At 39.0% G+C, this 23541-nt stretch overlaps 1 protein-coding gene across 11 annotated transcripts in view; it reads right to left on the bottom strand.

The window, feature by feature from the left end:
• Positions 1–23541, bottom strand: part of LOC144689358 (uncharacterized) — a 41656-nt gene that overhangs the window by 5383 nt on the left and 12732 nt on the right. For 9 of the 11 annotated variants that reach the window (XM_078556402.1, XM_078556403.1, XM_078556404.1 and 6 more), the window contains 5 exons: positions 21154–22500; positions 8050–9021; positions 7301–7395; positions 5615–5782; positions 3422–3579 (listed from right to left, as the gene is read on the bottom strand). In XM_078556402.1, coding sequence (XP_078412528.1) covers positions 3422–3579; positions 5615–5782; positions 7301–7395; positions 8050–9021; positions 21154–22499 — 2739 coding nt within the window. In that variant the 5' untranslated portion in view covers position 22500. Of the gene's footprint in view, positions 1–1466; positions 2536–3421; positions 3580–5614; positions 5783–7300; positions 7396–8049; positions 9022–21153; positions 22501–23541 lie in introns of those variants that run through there. The other 2 variants (XM_078556406.1, XM_078556407.1) reach the window with 2 other exon arrangements.

The following is a 23541-nucleotide window of genomic DNA, read 5'->3' as shown; positions in this document are numbered from 1 at the left end:
TATTCTCTGTCCTACAGTATATCTACTGTTCAGGGGCCTATAGGCTTCTCCCACCAGTTTCTTCTTCCCCTTGTTATTTCTTACCTCCACCCATATGGATTCTACATCTTCCAATCCAAGATCCTTTCTTGCTATCGTACTTATTCCATCTCGTACTAACAAAGCTACTACACGACCCTTTCCTTCCTGGCTGTCCTTTCGTAAAGTCACATACCCCTGAATATTTCATTCCCAGCTTTGATTTCCTTGTAACCACGTATCCGTAATGGCTATATCATCATACCCATTAACCTCTATTTGTGCTATTAATTCATTTATTTTGTTCCGAATACTACATGCATTTAAGTAAAGAGCCATTAATTTAGCCTTTTTTACCATTTTTTTCCCCAGTTGACCCTATTTGCTGCAGTTTTTTTATGTTTATACACTCTGGCACCATTATCTAAATAGATGCCCTGCAAGGCTGCCATTTCCTTTTGCTTTGTAAGCCTTTGTAAGCCTTTCCAGAACCCTATTAGGTCAGATGACCAAAATTTTGGTCAAAGAGTCGGGTTCTAAGGAATGTATAAAGGAAGAAAGCAAGGTAGAGAGGCAGAGAGGTAATTCCAGAGCTGAGGGTCTAGGCAAGTAAAGGCACGGCCACCAGTGTTGTAGTAATAAAAACGGGAATGTTCAAGAGGGCAGAATTACATGAGTGCAGGTATCTTGAAGGGCTGTGGGATTGGAGGAGATTACAGAGATAGGGAGGGGCGAGGCCACAGAGAGATTTAAAAACAAGGATTAGAATTTTAAAATCAAGACGTGGCTTGACTGGGGACCAGTGAAAGACATTGAATACAATGGGGACTGTTGAATGGAACTTGGGCAGCAGAGTTTTGGATAACCTCAAGTTTACAGAGGGTAGAATGTGGAAGGTTAGCCAGGATTGAGTTGGATAATCATGTCTCGACGTACAAAGGCATGAATGAGTGTTTCAGCAGCAGGTGAGCTGAGACAGGGATAAAGTCGGGTGGTGCTACATAGGTGGAAACAGGCAGTCTTAGTGATGACATGATTATGTGCTTGGAAGCTCATCTCCGAGATCAAATATAATACCAATATTGCGAACAGATTGGTTAGTCTTAGAATGTCGCCAGGGAGAGAGTAGCTAGGGAATAGAGTTTAGAGTGAGGTCTGAAAACAATGGTTTCAGTCTTCCTAATATTTAATGGAAAAAAAAAATTCTGCTCCTCCAGTACTGGATGTTTGATAAGCAGTGTAATAATTTAGCAACAGCAGAGAAATTGATAGAGGTAGTGAGGAGGTAAGGCTGGGTGTCAGTGTGTTGCTGAGGGGCAGCATGTAGATGAGAAATAGGAACATGCCAAGGATGGATCCTTGAGGGACACCAGAGGCAATGGTGCAGGAGTGGGAAGAGAAGCAATTGCAAGTGATACTCTGGCTACAATGGGTAGATAAGAATATAACCAAATGAGAGCAGTCATTCGCAGTTGGTGGAGAGGGGTTGGAAAAGGATGGTGTGGTCTCCTGTGCCAAAGCCTGCAGATAAGTTGAGAAGGATGAGGAAGTATAGTTTACCTTTGTTATAGTCACATAGGATGTCATTTGTGCTTTGGTAAGAGCTGTTTTGATATGATGGTAGAGGCGGAAACCTGATTGAATGGTTCAAATATGGAATTCCCAGCATGTGACATGTGCAATGGCTTTGGAGACGAAAGGGAGTTTTCAAGTAGGCTGGAGCCAAGGATTGGCTTTTGAAGAGAGGGGTGATGACAGAAGATTTAAAGGAGAAAGGGACAACACCTGAAGAGAGAATCATTTACAATATTGACTAACATGGGGACCAGGAGGGGAAGTTGGGTGGCCAGCAGTTTAGTGGGAATATGGTCAAGGGAGCGGGAGGTGTATCTCATGGACAAGATGAGCTTAGAGGGATAGGAGAGAAAGAGAGAAATATGCAAGTTCAAGGCTAGGGCAACAGGGAACTTTAGAGGAAGGTTTACCCGTGGGGTAGTGAAAGTGGGGAAATGGCAGAGGCAGTTGATCGGATGTTCTCGACCTTAGCAGCAAACAAGTCCATGAGCTCTTTGCACTTATTGGAGGTGAGGATGGAGGAGAAAGGGATGAGGGAAATGGAAAGGGTTTAAGATGGTTTGTAGTAGAGAAAAGAAGCGGGGGTTATCTTCGTATTCTAGGAAGATCCTGGAATAGCGGGCAGTTTTAGAAGATGAGAGCAGGATCTGATAGTGCTTTCTGTGGTCCAGCCACATCTGGTGGTAGACGGCTAAACCAACTGTTCTCCATATCCTTTCAAGTCTGCATCCCTTGGGCTTACGGAAATAGTGATGAGCACCATACAAATGGAAATGGCAAGGTGAGAAAGAACAATGGTTTTCTTGAGGACTAGAACATCAAAAGTGGAGGTTAGGGGGCAGATGAACAAGTCAATAGCTGGGGAAATGTTGTGGCGTCCTCAAAGAACCAACTCCCACCATGTGGTAAAGTTGGATGTTCATATAGGAGTGTGCTGCCGCCCTTAAAAATTAAAAAAAAGACAACATTTGATCAATTAAATAATTGCACAAATGCCCAACTTGTAATAATTAGGTGGAGGCAGTGGCATAGTGGTAATGTCACTGGACTAGTAATCCAGAGGCCCAGGCTAATGTTCTGGTAACAGAGGTTCAAATCTCATCATGGCAGCTGGTGGAATGTGAATTCAATTAATAAGTATGGAATTAAAAGCTAATCTCAGTAATGGTGGCCAAGAAAGCATTGCTGAGTGTCGTAAAAACCCACCTGGTTCACTTATGCCAATTAGGGAAGGAAATCTGCTGTCCTAACCTGGTCTGCCTGCATGTGACTCCAAACCCACAGCTATGTGGTTGACTCTTAAATGCCCTTTGAAATGGCCTAGCAAAGCCACTCAGTTGGATCAAACCACTACAGAAAAAGTCAATAAGGAATGAAACCAGATGGACCACCCAGCATCGACCTAGGACCTGATTTGGAACTATATCACCATTCCTTCACTGTCACTGGGTGAAAATTCTGGAACTCCTTTCCTAACAGGACTGTGTGTGTACTTGCAGTGGTTCAAGAAAGTCACTCGCCACCATCTTCTCAAGGGCAATTAGGGATGGGCAATAAATTTTGGCCTAATCTGTGACGCCCACACCCTGTGAAAGAACAAAATAAAAGATGTAGGAGAGAAGTATCAATCCACCACATGGTACAGACGTATGCTACCTAATATAATTATACACTTCAAATAATTATACACTTCAAGAATACATTCTTGTTTGTGGGGATGAGAGGTTTTAAATGGTGATAATCATTGACAATATGTGATTTCCAGGATATATTTTCAATAAGAAAAAAGTATGTATTGTCTCAAAATGCAAAGTCAGGGAGCACTTACAGACACGTGTCTTCTCAAAGTGGACATATCTGTGAAAGTTCGCTCACAGGCCTTGCATTTATAAGGCTTCTCCCCTGTGTGAATTCGTTGGTGACGTCGAAGTGCTCCCTGTTGAGTAAAAGCCTTTCCACACTGTTCACAAAAATATGGACGTGTTTCTGTGGAAAATTACAAGATTCAAGGAAAACTACCACAAGATACAGAGGGGCAATAAAACATTGCCTTGTTCATTCATACGAACTATGCCTGAACATTTGATTTTACGATCATAAATGTAAGTCAATCCAGTCCTTTGGAGCCAGGGAATGTAATTCAGGCCCTAAACTCTGTATTAGGTCATCCTGTAGTGGGTTTTTTTTAAACTATGTATACTTTGGGCACAAATTTTGAACTTGATCAATATACTCACTTGGTGCACATGGAAAATTTGTTCATGAACATCTAAAAATTGTCTGTTCCATATTTTCAAAACTTATTGTTTACATCTATTCACTCCACTGTTACTTTATTAGAGTTTATTACAAATCACTGACCAGTTGAGGTCATTTTTACATTTTACCGTTTTTGCAAAAATTTTCCTATAAGGGGCTTCAGTATCTGGTTGCTGTTAATCAAACACTTCGTTGAGTTGAAGGAAGATTGTTGTTTAGGAAGTCTCTCATTCCCCAAGACAAAAGATCTAAACAGGACTAAGCAATAGTGGTGTGAAGAAAGACTTCTTCACACAGCGAGTGGTTAGGGTCTGGGATGCTTTGCCTGAGAGTTTGGTGGAGGCAGGTTCAATTGAAGCATTCAAATGGGAATTAGACTGTCATCCGAAAAGGAATGATGTGCAGGGTTATTGGGAGATAGCAGGAGAATGGAACTAGGTGAGTTGTTCATTCAGCGAGCGGTGCAGACATGTAGGCCGAACAACCTCCTTCTGCACTGTAACAATTCTATGATTCTGCGACTGATGCTATCATAATGAAAATTTATATCAATTAGTTGCAAAGCTTAATAAAAACTTCTATGTCTCAGTATCCAATTAATTCAATAGACGTAGCATAGTTTCAAATAATTTGATAGAATCACTTTGTGCGCCTCAGGAAGCAAAATATATGGTATTTTGATATTTGATAGTATCAATTGGTTGTTCTCAGTCATATGTCTAACATAGTTAAAAATAACCATAAAGCTTAAAATTATATGTCAAATAAACATCAATATTGATAGGAACAGTTGCTGATTCCTATTGGGGTCAGAGCTCAAAAATGGAGAGAGATGGTTAAGGAGAGATTTAATAGATGTGTTCAAAATCATTAAGGGTTTTGATGAAGTAAGGAGAAACTTCTTCCAGTGGCCATAGGGTCAACAACCAGAAGGCACAGAATTAAGGTAATTGGCAAAAGAATCAGAGGCAAGATGATGAGAATTGTTTTTGCAACATGTTGTCATCATATGGAATACACTGCCTGAAAGGGTGGTGAAAGCAGATTCAATAATAACTTGCAGAAGAAAACTGAGCAATTGGATAAATGCTGGAGGGTTATGGGGAAAGGGCAAGAGTATAGGAGTAATTGAATGATTGGCACAGACACAGTGGGACAAAACAGCCTTCTTCTGTGCTGTATCATTTAATGATTCTCTCCCTGATGAGATTAGCTAGTTCAGTAGAGACTAGGGATTAATTATGGAACCTTCCTGGTTTCGATGGTTCAGCCACTGAGATTTAGCAGGTTACGCTCTACTCAAGATATAACAAGTTTGGTTCTTAAAAAATTAATGCTACAAGAGCCAGCTATTTACCTGTATTTTATGCCACAACATTGCTTAACTTGGGCAATATGATCATAGTGCTTAGCTTAACATCAACAATATAAATAATGTCATAGACTTTTCAACCTTAAACATCACTGCTCAATATCAGAGGTGTTGACAAATACTGACAATTACACTATCTATATTTTGTAGAAGTACCACCGTGAACATCTATCAATAGTTCAAACAGGCTCTTTTCTAACATGACCATTTTAGTTGGCTCTGTAACAATGTTTTACCTCTTTAGAGAGAAGTAAATGTAAGCAATGTCTTTTTGATACCTTGAATCATTTTTGAGTAAAATTGTTTTCTACATCAGAATGTCAACCCTATTATAACCTATGTAGAGATTTCAAATAGAGATTAATGCCCTTTAACAGAATTGCTACACACCTGCATGTATATTGCTGTGCTGGGCCAAGGAGGCTCTCAACCCAAAGGTTTTCCCACATACATCACACTTATAAGGTTTGGCACCCATGTGACATCGCTTGTGACACTTCAAATACTCATTGGTGGCAAAATGTTTCCCACATACATCACACCCAAAAAGGCGCTCCCCTGCAAGATAAATCATTAATTTTGTTAGTTACTGGTCAAATTAACCTCTTAAATCAAGATGCAAAGGACCCAATAAAGTATATGGTTAGGTCTAATCAAAGTTTCATTGACCAGAAATACATTCACAAAACAAAAGATCTCAAGTTTCTTCTGTTTTTATACCAAACTTCTCCCCAACTCCTCTCCTGAAGTTGACTCTTTGCTGGGTAAATTACCAAAACATTGGTTGCCCCACAGCCCGCTCCAACACCAAAACAGCACCTTAAATAAGTGACAATTCTTAATGCACGTGCCTAAGGATAGTGTTGCTGAGTCCATCTTGTTCCCTCACCCAATATTCACATAATTGGACTTCCGCCAGGGATCACAAGATAGCAATTACAAGTGGGAATCGGGCTCCTTTTGTCCCTTGCCAGAAGTGCTAAAATCAGCAATCTCGGGTTGCTCAGAGAATCAGGCCTGGCTTCCCTCCAGTCTGTATGACTCACTGAGTTAATCAGCTAAGCCATTTGAGCAGCATGAACAGAGGAGCTTTGACAAGTTCTTCAAGTATTATTTCTAAGAAGCAAAATGCAATTTACTTGTATACAGTAGTTTTGAAGTGCACACTTTAGAAATTTTGAACAGTTGTGCAAAGCAGGAGAGATAACTATTCCTGCACAGTTCTGGAATATAGGTGGGGATTTTATAAATGATGATTCTACAAGTGGTTCTTCTTAAAACAAAAAGATCATTGTTTGGAAATAAGTATGGGACAGATGCTGCCTCCCAATCTGTTGAGTAATTTTTCTTCTTGACTGTATGAGTCCAGTTTATGAGAAAAGGCCACTGTTCTAGATTGATGCTGCCACAGCAATCATTGTATACCCAGAATTGTACAGGGTTGAGCTAGAGCTGTAACCTAAAAATTGTACTGTTTCAGACACCAAATGTGATACATACTTCATTAAGGCAGCAATTGTGGTCACTTCATAAATCTTAACATAATTCTCAAAGTTTCAAATAATAGCATTATTGAACAGGTATTCAGTACAGTTTCCAGAAAATTAACAGCTTCTAGGAACTGGGCAATCCAAAATCCCAAAGCCTACAACAAATAGTTCAGTTTTAGTTTAATACTATTTACAAATGCCACAACTAAATTTAGATACATAATACATCTTCCACAGCATATGTGCTGGAGATGAAAGATAACTATTCTAGAAATTGATATTATTGTAGAGAACATGCACCTGGAAAATAATATATGGGATTGTCAGATCGCCAGTCCAACAGCAACAATGAATTACAATATTGTAATTATAAAAATTATTACAAATTACAAAAGTTTTGTGCTAGCAGTGTCTATCTGGAGAGACTGGAGGGCCTTAGTTCTCAGTATTTCTGTAATGGACAATATCGACAAAGTTTAAAATTTTTTATTTCATCACTGCTGGTGTGACATCAGGAAATTCTCTGCCTTCCTGGCCATGATTATTCTACCAATAATTTTAGCAGATACCCAGAACATTTTTGTACCTGTGTGTGTTCTCTTATGACCATTTAATTTAGCCTTATCAGTGAAACAGGCTCCGCAGTCCTCACAAATATAGGGTCTCTCTCCAGTGTGTGACCTGAAATTTGTATAAAACAATATGAAGTTTTAAAACTATTTGTGAATCAAAGTAATTACTTTCATGAAAGTTTAAAAAATAAATTATGTTACAGACACTATGTAGATAAATACATTCATCACCACATAATCTGGCAATTTTAATATAATTAGTTAACATATATGTTTTTAAATTAAAACTATTATTATGCAACAGTTAATCTGTCACTTTAAAAGTTTATAACAACATTCTGAAAAACATTTAGGGATAAGTCTAATATTGTAGAGATTAAGCCACTTGCTCCACAAGTCCCAGAATTGTCCGAGACATGACAGCACCAGCCAACGATTGTGATGAGCCTTCTTAGTTCTTGCACAGGTTGTTGAATAGCAAAAACATTCAAATAGGCAACATTGCTGTAGCAAGTTATCTAATTTTAACTCATGTTGGTGCAAATGTGGAGAAGATAGCCGCCTGTCTGCTCACCTACCCATCTAACCAGCACAGCAGACTTAGTGAAGTAAAAGCTTGCTTGTCCACACTACTAGGAGAAACTCTGTAGAGAGGAAAGCCTGCTTGCCCTTTTTCTCAGAAAGGGATGTCTTGTACAGATGGACGTCTGCAAGGTAGAAAAAAAAATGGTGGATAAATGGAAACTAAATATAAGGACGTGACCTTGTGTGAATTTTCAGCTGTGATGGTTGGGCAAATCGAGAATGGCAAATGGAGCATTCATAAGGCTTCTCTCCAGTGTGTGTCCGCATGTGGAATACCAGTGCTGTTCGTGAGCTCAGAATTTTCCCACAAACAGAGCACAGCGGACGTTTAATACGCCCTTCATGCTTCCGAGCATAGTGAGTCCGTACATCTCTTTTTCTCTTAAAGGTTGCATTGCATAGAGTGCAAGCAAAGTGCCTTTCATCGCTGTGAACACAAGCACAATGCTCTTTCCAACTGTTGTGGGTTGCAAAAGCCTTCCCACATATCTCACAGTGATAGACTTTCCCTGGTAATGATTGGTGAACATCCTTGCAGTGAACCACATATTCCTTTCTGGAATCAAATTCATCATCACATTTGTCACATTTAATGATGTGATTTGATTTTCGTGATCTTCCCCTCTTGCTGCCTTTCTTTACATCAAAGTCCTCGTCAGAATCGTTTGGTTCAGGATCACGCTCACTTGGATAGTCTTCGTCTTTATCATTATCTTCATCGTCTGTGCTATTTTCTTCATCTGCCTCTGCCTCACACTCTGTGTCACCATCGTTGTCATCATCATCATCATTTTCCAAGTCTTCAGTTTCATCCTCTCCAGTATCGTCTTCATTCTTCACATGAGCTTCTTTGTTATTTAGCGGATTACTTTGTGTATTCCTGGTACCTTCACCTTTCTCTTCCATTTCATTGCTATTATTACATCCAATTTTTGCGTTGAATGTGCTCTGTTGCTCTTTTTCATGACATGTTTCCTTGTTATTACTAACATCCATGACCAAGTCATTATCTTCCGATCTATTCCATCTGTCCCTGTTACTACTGATGTCCATGACAAAACCAGCCACGTTATCTGACGTATCAACTTGTGGCACTACTTTCCAGTAAACAAATGGTAGTTTCTTCTCTTGACCAGATTCATGTATCTTTCTGTAAAGAAAAATACCTCATTTAATTTTAAACGCAGTTTTCAATGTTCAAAAAGTACAATGGCTTCACTACATAAATTATCTTATGAATTATTTTCTCCTGTTCACATCAACCTAATTCCTTGCAACATACAGAAATCACGGCTCAGCTTCAAGTCTGAAAAACCTAACCTAGTGAACAAATGAAAGATAACAAATGACCAGAAATTGATTCAGGAATTTGGTTTCTCATCGCATATACTTTTAGATAAACAATATTGAAATCATCCTCTAAAGTTCATAATTTATGACAACTTTGGAAACAATCAGGTGTGCTGCTGTTAATGTAGTAAAACCAAGGTGAAGGCACAACTGTTAATGGTTGGGCCAAGCAGGAAATGCGCAAGCAGCTGTAATCAGAGGAACAGAAAGTTCTGGGGTGGGGGGGAAAGACAGTTGCCACACTACAGAAGGTTAGAGTTAGATATGGAGTCCTATATCAAGTTTGAATATTGTGACCAGTTTGTCTATAGCCTTGTTCATACTGATACAGTGGCCAGGGAGAAGATAGTCAGTGGCAAGGGTACGGAGTTTGTGGCAATGGTGAAAGATGACAAGTTTGCTTTTCCCAGTGCTTATTTGGAGGAAATGGTGGGCCATGGTCTTTACTAAGGAAGATGTTACTCAGACCATGGTAAAAGAAAGGTATTTCAGACACTAGAAGGGTTTAAAATTGAAAAGGGGGAGGTATTGGATAGGTTACCTGTCCTTCAAGTTGATAAGGCATTGGACCGGATGAGATACACCCAAGGCTACTGTGAGAAATGAGAGTGGAAACTGCAGAGGCACTGGCCATAATTTTTCAATCTCTGTTATGCTCATGGGTGGTGCCAGAGGACTGGAGATTTGCAAATATTACACTCTTGTTCAAAAAAGGATGTAAGGATAAGCAAAGCAACTACAGGCCAGTCAGTTTAACTTTGGTGGTGGGGAAACTTCTAGAAACAATAATTTGGGATAAAGTTAATAGTCACATGGACAAATGTGGGTTAATTAAGGAAAGCCAGCATGGATTTCTTCAGGGAAAATCATGTTTAACTAACTTGCTGGAGTTTTTTTGAAGAGGTACAGAGAGAGTTGATAAGGACAATGCTGTTATGTGGTGTACATGGACTTTCAAATGGCTTTTGATACAGTGTCACACAACAGACTTGTGGGCAAAGTTTTAGCTCATGGAATAAAAGGGACAGCGGCAACATGGATATGGAATCGGTTGAATGGCAGGAAACAGAGGGTAGTCATTAATGGATGTTTTTCAGGCTGGAGGAAGATTTGCAGTGGAGTTCCTCAGGGGTCAGTATTGGAACCCTTGCTTTTCCTGATATATATTAATGACCTAGATCTTGGTGTACAGGGCACAATCTCAAAGTTTGCGGATGATACAAAACTCGGAAGCATTGTGAACTATGAGGGGGATCACGTAGAACTTCAAAAGGAAATAGACAAGTTGATGGAATGGGTGGACAGGTGGCAGATGAAGTTCAATGCGAAATGATTCATTTTGGTAGAAAGAGCATGGAGAGACAGTATAAAATAGGGGCTACAACTCTAAAGGGAGTGCAGGAGCAGAGGGACCTGGGTGTATATGTGCATAAGTCACTAAAGGTGGCAGGATAGGTTGAGAGAGCAGTTAATAAAACATGCAGTATCCTAGGTTTTATTAATAGGGATAATGAGTAAAAGAAGCAATAGTGATATGAGGAAAAACTTTTTCATACAGCAAATAGTTAGGGTCTGGAATGCTCTGCCTGAGAATGTGGTGGAGGCAGGTTCAATTGAAGCATTCAAAAGGGAATTAGACTGTTATCTGAAAAGGAAGACTGTGGAAGGAAGGGTTATGGGTAGAAAGCTGGAGAATGGAACTAAGTGAGTTGCTCATCTGGAGAGCCAATATAGAAATGATGGGCCAAATGGCCTCCTTCTGCACCATACCAATTCTGTGATTAAGGACTAGATGTCAGGTGAGTAGTCAGATGATGGAGAGATACAGAAAGGCTAAAAAGAGGTGAAGAGAGAGAGCTAAATGCCATCAGCACACATGTGGAAGCTGATCTCATGTCTGTGGATGATATCACCAAAGGACAATGTGTAGCAATGGAAGAGGAGGGGACCAAGGATGGATTCTTAAGGAATTCCTGAGGTATCGGATGAAGGGTCTTTGGCAGAGATACTCTGGCTATGCTTGGATAGATAAGAGTGGAAACAATTGAGGGTAGTCTAACCAAGCTGGTCTAAAAAGGAAGTGTTATATGGTATGAGTGGCTGTGTTAAAGATTGCAGACAGTTTAAGAAAGGATAATGCAACATAGAGAAGGTTTTTTGTAACTTCAGTTAGGGTTGCTTCATTGCTGTGTGTTGGGTAGAAACCTGTTTGGAGGGATGTGAATAGAAAATTAGAGTGAAATGGACACAGATCTGGGAGCTGAAATGTTCCAAGAATTTGGAGAGGAAAGGAAGATTGGAGATGGTGCAGTAGTTAGGGAGAATAAAGGGCTCAAGAGTAGATTGGCTGAAATGGAGGGTCATGATGGTGGTTTTGAAGGGCTTCAGGGAAGGGAACTATAATTGTGGGTCAAGAAAGGAAGTGGGGTGGTTAGCAGTTTAGTGGGAATAGGACTGAGGCAAGAAAAGGCAGATGTCATGGATGAAAAGAATTTGGAGAGGGTATAGAGGTGGAAGTGAGGGTGCGGTGGGAAATGAGTCAGAAAAAATGAGATATTTTCCACTGCCTGCTAAGGTTACAGGGTGTTTTTTATACTTAAATAATTTATATTTACTTTAACATTTTAAGATAATGCCTAATATTTTATGTGATATAATGCCTTATATCACATAACTACTATTCTTGATTCACTAAGAATTTACTTATACAGGGAGCATAGATTTTAAATACTATATTTTCCTATGCATTAAAGCAAACATATCATTGGAATAATAATTTTAATAATAAACAACAATGTGAAGACTTTAGAGATGGTGCAAAAGAATTTGGGGTTGTTGTCCTCGAAGAGAAGGTTGAGACGAGATTTGATGGACATGTTCAAAATTATGAGGGGTCAAGACAGACTACGTTGAGAGAAACTGTTCCCATTAAGGGCAGAGTTGAGCATCAGAGGAGAGAGATTTAAAGTAATTGGCAAAAGAACCAAAAGTGACATGAGGAAAATTTTTTTTTTACGCAGTGTGTGGTTACGATCTGGAATGCACTGTCTAAAAGATAGTGGAGGCAGATTAAATTATGGCTTTCAAAGGGCAATTGGATAAGCATCTGAAAGGGAAAAAATTACAAAGCTATAGGGATATGGAGGGAGTGGGGAATGGGTCTAGTTAAATTGCTCTTGCAGTGGCACAGGCTCAGTGGGTCAACTGGACTCCTGTGCCGAAACCATTCTATGAAGTTATATTTATACAATCACAGCGTTTGCTGAAAAATAATCAAAGAAAGAAACAGAATCCTATTGTGGAAAAACCTCAGGCGGTCAGTAAAGCCTAACAATATTTGTTGGAATACATATTTTTTGTCTGTAAAAGTGATTTTCTTCAAAATATATTTCAATTATTTGAGCTCCTAGATTCATTGGGCCAGGTTTGGCGATAAAAATAATGTTGAAGCTACCAATGCTCACCGTTATAACGGGGCAAAATGGACAGCAAATTCTGGCATCCGTGCATCTGCAGTTAAACATGCAAATCTGGAAGCTGCAGTCATAGGTACTCTGCTCCTCCACAGGGTGCGATGTTGCAGTACTGGCTGATAGACTCAACCATGTGAATTTAGGGTACCTGCCTTCTAGTTCCCCACAAAGATGGCTGAAAGAAATTAGGGCAATGCATTCAGAGTGAGTTTTTAACGGTGTGATAAGTAATGATTACTGATGAACAATGTCTTTAGCCCTGAAAAATTAATCGTGTGTGTGTGGAGTTTCATTCCTTCAGAAGATAGTTAGTGTTGAAGAATATTTTTATTACCTTTTTCTCTGTCTCTTTTTATCTCTCTCTCTTAATCCCATTGTATTTCTCAATTTTTATTTCACTTCTTATGCAAGATTTAAATCTAATTTATATTTGCTGCTTTATACTTCTTGATTTTGACTGTGTCTTAGTGAGGATTCTTCAATCTGATTGGTTGAAGAGCCACATTGTGTCTTTTTCTGCTCACACACTCCATAGATCTCCTGCAGAGGACACCAGGATGGATCAGAGGCGAGATCTGGGTAAGTCTGCACTGCAAAGCCTACAGAAACCTTGTGGACAGCTGTCAGTGAAGTGAACGGCGAGCACTACTCCTTTACCGCTGACTGCAAAATCCAGGCCATTGTTTCCAAGGACAATGATACACAGAGTTGGCATATCCTTGGTAATTCATACTTAATACATTTAGTGTGAAACAATTTCCTTGGCAGTGACGCTTTACAATGGTATATTTGCTGAAACAATAATATGCTGTGTAATAAAATTCAAATAATTTCAAAGCTGCGTTTTCCAGTTTAATTTCAGTTTCAAAGTATTCAATAAAATTAGCTCTGGGGGATTAATTGATCTTGTCGCAGAGATACTTGAATCAGAAAATAGATAAAGAGACAGCTTAGGAGAAAGGATGTTTGCAGTCTGCAATTACTAAGAAAACAACGTTTGTTTTTATTTCTAGTGCATTGTCTTAAATGTTTGCAATACAAAAGTCTGGGTTATTTAAATAAAAAGTGCGCAGGCATTTTTTTTTGTCGGGCACAAGATATGAAATTGTTTCTGCTGATAAGCAGTCACCAGATATTACAGGGAGGAGATAAGATAAATCATGTGTTGGCACTACATCACAGAACGGTAGAATTTGGACGTACTTCCCATGTAGCGACCTCAAGCTCAAAACACAAATGAAGACTTTGACAGAGTAGGAAAAAAGACTGAAAAAAATGTGATAATGCAGTGCCTTACCATATCATTCAGACGTCCCAAAGTGCCTTATGACTAATATATTTCTTTTGTAGTACTGTCGCAGTTATGTGGGAGATGTGACAGACAATTTTTCACATGGAAAGCAAATTAATGAATGATCAGTTAACATTTTCATGGTGGTGCTGTTTGAAGGGTGAATATTGGCCTCAAAACATGAACAATCCTTTACTGTCAGGCTCACCATACTATGCTGTTTCTTTATTTTGTTATTTTTCAGCAAGTACTCTGATTGTATAGCTATCACTTCAGCAGGCAGCTAGGGCCTCAGTTTAACACATCATCCGAAAAGATGGCACCTCCAACAACACATTACTGCACTGACATGTCAACCCATAGGTCATGTGTTCAAGTACTGAATCCACAACATCCTAACATGGGTCAATATTGTTACCAACTGTGCCAAGTTAACACTTAGTTACAAGGGGGATGGAAATTATGAGAACTGGTCATCCCATGGTAATTCTCATACACCTTCAGCTGCAGAATGGCATTGGAGGAGGCCTAGAAGTTGGTTGCTAAACTGTCCTATTAATCCTAAAATGTTCTGTGGCAACTGGAAACTATGGGATAAGAAAATAGATAAGAAATGTAAAGTAGTTAATTTTTAAAACAGCCAGGGGAAAGAATATGTCATTATTCGGAAGATAGGGCTGATAAAAACAATCACAGGATCACAGTGCAGAAGAGGCCCTTCAGCCCATCGAGTCTGCACCGACACATGAGAAACACCTGACCTACCTACCTAATCCCATTTACCAGCACTTGGCCCATAGCCTTGAATGTTATGACGTGCCAAGTGCTCATCCAGGTACTTTTTAAAGGATGTGAGGCTACCTGCCTCCACCACCCTCCCAGGCAGTGCATTCCAGACTGTCACCACCCTCTGGGTAAATAAGTTTTTCCTCACATCCCCCCTAAACCTCCTGCCCCTCACCTTGAACTTATGCCCCCTTGTGACTGACCCTTCAACTAAGGGGAACAGATGCTCCCTATCCACCCTGTCCATGCTCCTCATAATCTTGTACACCTCGATCAGGTCGCCCCTCAGTCTTCTCCGCTCCAACGAAAACAACCCAAGTCTATCCAACCTCTCTTCATAACTTAAATGTTTCATCCCAGGCAACATCCTGGTGAATCTCCTCTGCACCCCCTCCAGTGCAATCACATCCTTCCTATAATGTGGCGACCAGAACTGCACACAGTATTCCAGCTGTGGCCTCACCAAGGTTCGATACAACTTCAACATGACGTCCCTACTTTTGTAATCTGTGCCTCGATTGATAAAGGCAAGTGTCCCATATGCCTCTTTCACTACCCCACTAACATGCCCCTCTGCCTTCAGAGATCTATGGACGCCAAGATCCCTTCGTTCCTCAGAACTTCCTAGTGCCATGCCGTTCATTGAATATTTCCGTGTCAAATTACTTCTTCCAAAGTGTATCACCTCACACATTTCAGGGTTAAATTCTATCTGCCACTTATCTGCCCATTTGACCATCCTGTCTATATCTTCCTGTAGCCCAAGACACTCAACCTCACTGTTAACCACCCGGCCAATCTTTGTGTCATCCGCGAACTTACTAATCCTACCCCCCACATAATCATCTATGTCGTTTATATATATGACAAATAATAGGGGACCTAGCACAGATCCCTGTGGCACGCCACTGGACACTGACTTCCAGTCGCTAAAGCATCCTTCTGTCATCACCCTCTGCCTCCTACAACTAAGCCAATTTTGAATCCACCTTATCAAATTACCCTGTATCCCATGCACCTTTGCCTTCTTTATAAGTCTCCCATGTGGGACCTTGTCAAAGGCTTTGCTGAAATCCATATAAACTACATCAACTGCACTACCCTCATCTACACACCTGGTCACCTCCTCAAAATGCCATAGCATGAATAAATTGTTTCTAAGTAATATCTAGTTGATGCCTTTTCTGATTTAGAATTCATAACTTAGGTTAAAGTGGCAAATGGAAGTCAGGTTTCAGAGGCGTTCAATCTTTGGTTGTTCCCATAAATGGAACTTAGGTTAGTAAACTGTATTAGTTTATGAAGTCACTATACTGCAATTTCTCTGTAAAGTTACAATGTCCTGAATAAATCTAGTATCAAATAAATCTAACACTTTAATCAATATTAAATGTTGTTTCATCTGTAATATTGGAATTTCCAAAAGTAATTTTATAACTGAAGGCTTTTCGAGCTCACTGTTTCTGCTTGATGTTAGATTTTAAAGGAGATTTATGAACATTTTATTTTAATAAAACACTTTTTCAGTTTAAATTATGGCAGATTGTAGCATTGTTGATTTACACTTAATTTTTCCTACTGTGATATCCTTACTTAATCTCCTTTCCTCTTTGATCCAATGTAAAGCTATATTCCTACCTTATCTCTTTTTCAACCCCCTCACCTGTTACAGAAAGATCTCAAAAAATAGTTGCAACCTTGGAGGTTTCGATATTGAAATTGAGCTAAGTAACCTTGCTTTGTCTTGGCTGCAAAGGGCTCATGGATCAGACATATGGCCACAGAGTTTTAATGAGACAAACTCTCTGCTGGAAACTGCTTCCTTAGCAATTATTCTGCAACACATTCTGAACGCACTCAGTCTCCTCTGGTATCCATCTATATCAGTCATTGATTTAGGTGTCCAATGCAGCTGTGATTAATCATCCCAAAATAAAATGTAATTCTCATTATAGGATAAATAATGAACATATATTTTGATAAATAGACCATCATCCTGCTATCCTATCATTGCTACTGATATTAAAGTCCCTGCGGAATATAGCCAAGTCCAATTATATGGCAAATATTGGCAAAGATACCTGAAGAACATTTTGCTTTTCCCCAAATAATGATCCTTTACTGATAGAAACCGCATCCTATGGTGAACCTTTCTTTGATTATTTTTCAGCAAGTACTCTGGTTGTATAGCTAACACTTGAGCAGGGTCAAAATCCTGGAACTCCCTTCCTAACAGCACTGTAGGTGTACCTATACCACATGGACTGCAGCGGTCCAAGAAGGCAGCTCACCACCACCTTCTCAAGGGCAACTAGGGTTGGGCAATAAATATTGGCCCAACCAGTGAAGCCCACATACTGTGAATGAATTTTTAAAAAGGGTTTTTTTATAGAAAAAAAAAAGCCTCAGTTTCCTGATATGGTCAGCATAATACTTGTTAATAGCTTTACATGTTAAATTAGGCAAATTTGTTTACAAGTTGTTTGTTTACAATTTTCTAAAATTAATTTTTATTTGTGTATTTCTTTATTTTAATATGATTATTTATCAGCTTTTATGTAAAGTGTTGCAGACAGACTCTATTGATAAAATAATATGCATGATGAATAACCTGTTTATGTATATTACCAGCTTCTCAAATTTATAAAGTTAGACAAAATTTAACATTTTTACAGATTACTGGCAATATAAAGCTTGATTAGGTCATTATTTTATTTCAGAAAACAAGAGTCTACAATGTCTGAATTTTAAAAAATAAATAAAGCTTGACATATATATGTCAAGTCAGATATTGAAACCTGACACTGTAATGCACGTGACTGATTAACATTGAATGGGGAATGACAGTTAGGTAACCTTGAGACAACCTCCTGTCTTAAGAGGTGTGAAGGACAACTTTATGTAGAAACCCAGTTATTTCCTGATTCTTTTTTCTGAAGAAGTCATATTCGGCTCAAAACATTAACTCTGTTTTCTCTTTCCACAGATGCTGCCAGGCCATCTGAGTTTTTCCAGGACTTTTTGTTTTTATTTCCTGATAAATTTCTGCATTTGAGATAATCTGAAGAGAAGGTTCAGATAACAAGGAGGATTAAAGGCTTTAATCAAACAAGATAAAACCTCCAATAACAGTATTTGATCTCAGTATGCATTTTGTCCATTTCTTCACAGGAAACAGCACATCAGTAGCTTTAGACTGGCCAGTTCCTATGTCAGATAGGCATTATAACCGTGCTGCAGATCCCAGACCAACCTTAAGTAACTCAACTGGAGAGCTGCTAGGGAGCTAAATTTTCCAGAGCAAAAGTAAAATACAATAGATCAGTGATAATGATTTTCACCATCATCTAGCTGGTTACAAAATATCAAGAGTATGATTTACACATGTTACCTCTCCTTTTTGTGACATACAGTTGGCAGGAACAAATGCTTGCTTCTACCGGTGGCATTTTACTTGATTTCAATTTCTCAGTCTGGCTTCACTGTTTATTAATACATCACTTTGGACGCCTAAATTAAGCCCTATTACTTAACTTGAAAACAACCAAAAATGACTGATTCTTTTTCTTCTTCACTGGATTAAGTCTGTGAACTACTTTGCCTAAGGCATCTATTCTGCAATCAATGAAGCAATCTATGTTCAGTAACTTCATAATCTAGGATCAGTTTGAGGTTTTTCAATCCATTTAATCTCACATTCCAGGACACCATTACAGCATCGAGGACAGATTGTTGCCCGAAATGACTGTCTGTGGATGAGATCAGGTTGGGTACTAATCAATGAACAAAACTTTAAAAAGTTTCTGTATAGGTTAAATCAATAGGTAGAGAGACAGCAGATGGAGTTCAACACAGATAAGTGTGCACTCAAGATTAGGTAAAAGAGGTAATTTGTGAGCTACATATTAATTGGATAAGTATTTTGAGATAACAGAACAAGAAAGAGTGCTGGAAATTTAAATGGATGATTATTAAAGCTTGGTATGATGCTCACAGGCAGTCAAGTAAGCAAAAAAATGTTAGTGTTTAGCTAAACATTCCTATTAGTTAACTGAATTCAGCATTATTGATTCTAAAGTTACAGTATGGAAACGAAGAATAGGCTCAATAGACATGGTCCCATCCTGTCCAAAACATGACCATGTTACTATTAGCCCTTGGTAAGGCAATATTCCTAAAGTGGCAGTATCAGATCTGATAGATAAACAAATGACAGGACATCTTCAATGCTTGCTGACAGATTTTAAGGTATTTTTACACTATTATAATGCCACCCGTTCATAACACAGGCCCAGTGCAGTCAACAGCACCATGCAAAGTAAATCTAACTGCCTTCACTCAATTGACAGTAGTGGAAGACTTCCATTTTTGTGTCTCCATATATGAAGCCACCATTACAGCCTCCATCTTTGCCTTCTAAACATGCTTAGCTAATTCAGCATGTTTAGGTCATGATGTAAAATCATATCATGCTACTGATAACTATGATGCACCTTAGTAGCTTACTGTCTCTTCCCAGTCTGATTTTCTTTTAAACAGTAGAAGCAAAATATGCCTCCACACTCCTGTGGGACAATTGGAGGGGACAGATTCAGAGAACTGCCAGGTCTCTATTTTGGAAATTATGCTAAAGGAGAGCTGAGCTACATTAATGTTTACAGATGTAGGCAGCTGTTGAATAATGGAAGGTGTAGCGTTGCTCTTCCAAAACCCAAGGTAAGCGTAACACACTTTCACACAATGGGCTGAGTGTTGCTAAAAATAATGCTGTGTTAACAATCCACAGTATTATTAATGTGCAAATCAGACAGCAAATCCATGGGATTAAGAGACACAGAGTTGCATTTCTCTAGAACTTTCTGGTCCACACTGCTCTGTCATTTAATTTGCACAAACAGCATCTTAACCTCAGCCTCGCTGTTATTTTTAAGAACTTCCTGGATTTACATATTATTTGGCCATTAACTCAGCACAGAAAGCTAAATTAGGTAATTAAGAACACAAGTACCTTTATAATGGCATGACAATCGTTAATGCAAATTCAGTGAACTTCTCTGGCCCAGGAAGAAACACTTTAAAGTGCTCAATTTCATTCCTTGCTTGAGATTTTAAAAATGTTATTTTTTTTAAACTTATTTTTCCATTCTGTCTCTTTTTTCTAGCTCTCTCTAAATCCAATCTTTCCTCCCCTTTATTTAATTTTTTGTACCTGATTTGATTCTAATTTACCCTCCTTCTCTGTTGTTCCTGATTCTCTCTCAATCCTTAAATCTCTTGGTTAAGGAGATAATCCGTTGGTCTCACAAATAACCAAGATCCCTGATGTCCCAGTGACCTCACTGTGGCATTACCAGTTCGCATTTCCAGCAAGCTACGGTGCAAAAACTTTGAACTGAGGGGTATGGGAGAAAGTCTGACAAATTTGCATGTTGCAAGATGCCCTGCCCTGCAGGATCTGGTCCAATGTGTTTTGACACTCTTGCCACTAAAAACTTGAAACACTTTGCATTGTTTACTTAGTCAGAGCACTCATTTCAATCCCCCAATCAGTATTCAGAGAGTCAAACAACATTGCTTTGTTTATTGGCACTAGAATGAAGATTTAACCGACAACTCTGGAAACTCAATTGAAGTCTGAGCAAAATTGTGGCAAGAGAGCTCTTTTCTTGGTATAGTAATAGATATTCTGGCTGCTTTCTTATAAATTATTGTAATGAGATTTTCTTTCTGCTATCATAATAAAATGTGTGCAAGAGCAGCCTCAACGATGATGAGGTAATTTGTTTCCCGAGATAAAGAATCATATGGCTACATTTCCTCAAAGGTGAAGAACATTCATGAGTTGGGCATGCTCTCACCGTCTAGAATGTGTTGGCAAATATGCTAGGTTTAAAATGATATCAGTGCAATTTTAAACCCTACTATCAATCAAACACTAACTGATGGATCCCACTGGAAGGATAGCTATACAGATTGTCAATTGTACAGGTTTCAGGAGAATTTTGAATTTTTAAGCGTGGACTTGGAGATATTGGTTTATTATTAGCTGCTGTATATTCCTACAAGAGCAACGTATACTGGGACTTGGAAATCTGGAACAAAAGCAGAAAATGCTGGAAATACTCAGCATGGATTTGACGAAAGGTCATCGACTTGAAACATTAACTCTGTTTCTCGTTTCATAGATACTGCTTGACCTGCTGAGTATTTCCAGCATTTTCTGTTTAATTCACGCTATATATTTTTTCTGGTACTAATGGAACACTATTTAATACTAGTCTTGATTTCAGCTTCCTTTAAAAAAAATCCAGTAAATGTATAAGTTAAAAAAACAAATCAGTTTTGAAAGTCGAACAGTAATATATACAGAAATTGGTAATACCTTACATGAGTGTTGTAGGCAGATCTCTGAGCAAAGCTTGCTGGACAAAACTGGCATTTATATGGCTTTTCCCCTGTATGTGTTCTGATGTGAACTGTCAGTCCACATTTTGAACTAATAATTTTGTCACAATAAGGACATGTCTGTGGAGTCCTTCTCTTCTCATGTACTCTCCTAACATGGTCATTGATGTCCTTTTGGCGTTTAAATCGCTTGTCACACGATGAACATGCAAAGGGGCGCTCATTATTGTGAACAGTCAGTCTGTGCTGCCTTAGGTTCTGATGATTGCAAAAAAGCTGAGAACACATACTGCAGCTGTACTTTACCACAATGGTAATACCATGCTCAGCACTCATGTGAGTTTGATATGGTTTCAAGAATTGAAAAATCTGGTGACATTTGTCACATGTATAACTCTGAGGCATGCGCTTGGATGCGCTCCTAGTCACTTTTTTCAGCTCATTACTCTCTGAGCCTTCAGGCTCATCATACATTCCATCCTCATCTTCCAGACAGTGCAATTTCTTGATCACAATTCGTGTTTCAGGGGAATCTGCACGAGTTATTGGATCAGTTTTACAATCACCTTTTTGACTAAGATCACCAGCAGCTTCAACATCTTCCTCATTCACCTCTTCTGTGGTATAGGTAGTCGATTTAACCATTCCTGTGCTAGGATCAATGACAGTGATTGACTCAGTGACTTCTTTTACATTTCCCCGTTGTGTGCAGTGTTCTACCTGTGGCTGACCGGTTTCAAAGGTTTTCTTTTTTGATATTTTGTCCCAAAGTCTGTTTTTCATTGGTGCAGCTACAATCCTGGATGAACTCTCCATCTCCTGGCTATCCAGATGCTCTGAGTCCATTGTATTCCAAGCACTTTCAGATCTACCAGCAAGCTGATACTCTTGGCAAACTTGCCCCTTCACATCTGGACTTTGCCTCGATAGCTCAACCTTTAGATGCTCACAGGCTTCCACAAGATCCTTACATTCTAATCTTTCAGCAACGTCCTGCATTCGATATACTTTCTGAGGCTCAATCTCTATTTTTGCTGTGTATACAAACTCTAAAAAGGAAGTAAAATCCTCAGTGTAAATATCTTGCAAGGTGACTGTAGTTTCCTTTTTCTCAGACAGCTCCTCCCTGAGGAATATTTCTCTGAAGTAATTGCTAGATGCAGCCAGCACCGCTCTGTGAGCAGCAAACTCTTCTTGAACCCCAAGGTGCTCTGTATGGACAGTCACATCACATAGATGGCCAAATTGATAGAAAGAATGCAGTGCACTCAGGAGGTTTGAAGCAGCAGCCTTTGATTCCATGGTAACTCTGTATGGATCCATCCTTTTGGAATAGGAACAGGAAAATATAAAAATGAAATAAAACATAGGACATTTTAAAATGTTACTTTCACATCCTATCAATGACTTACTGTTAAACAAAGGGGTAAATAACAATCATTTTTGAGTCAATTCTTTATTCAAGGGACAATAATTCCACTTCCAAATCCAGAACTTAGTGCTCTTAGTGAACTTAGATCTGAGAAAAAAATCTGACAAATTTTCTCCATTCTTTCCTCCTGTGATCTTCATAGATTGCTTAGATGATAAACTATCTGGTGACCTGCTCCCAGTTTCCATTCATAATGTTCTATAACCAGTCAATATGAACTTCACTATAGAGTTCAAGTGACAGGCCCTATGATCATCCCATCATTACTCCCTTTGGGACCAAAAGATAACTTTTTACTTCATAAAAAAATGCAAAGCAATACAGTAACAGGTCCAAGACAAGAATTTCTTTCGGAATCCATAAGATCCTTTTGTGAATTCCTTTGAATTTAGAGATCCCAATCTGGAAATGTCTATGTTGAATTAGGTGATCTCAAACAGGGCAATGATTAACAATCAATTATAAATATCATAGCACAGTGATACTTCCTGTGCATGTTTTAATCTGTTATTTTCATCATTCAAGGGAGGCAAGGCTACCATGTTCAATTAGCCTTAATTTTCCTATGTTAGAAAAGAAAAATGAAACAGCTAGGGTCCCAGAACCTAATCACTATCCAATCATTGCTTCTGCAAACTAGGCGTATATGATCATCAAGTTGGGCTGGTACTTGCTGTCCATACTCACATGAAGAACAATCACTTGGTTGATGCACGCGGAGCTTTAGATTTTTGTTATATTTCAGAAAAAAAGAGGGACAAAATTTTGGAGGCATGAAAGTGCTCACCAGGATAAGGGTAATGATAGAATTGAAAAATTGCAATTCTGGAATGTAAATACCGGATTGCAATCTGATGTCAATCAGAGGTTTACACTGCAGGCTTTTCTTCCACCCAGAAGACACAGCAGCCACTCTTGCTTCCCATGAATGAT

Source organism: Cetorhinus maximus, chromosome 14 (assembly GCF_964194155.1).
Source record: "Cetorhinus maximus chromosome 14, sCetMax3.hap1.1, whole genome shotgun sequence".
In the NCBI taxonomy this organism is placed as follows: Eukaryota; Metazoa; Chordata; class Chondrichthyes; order Lamniformes; family Cetorhinidae; genus Cetorhinus; species Cetorhinus maximus.
The sequence above is the reverse complement of the archived record's forward strand: the minus strand, read 5'-3'. Positions and strand labels throughout refer to the sequence as shown.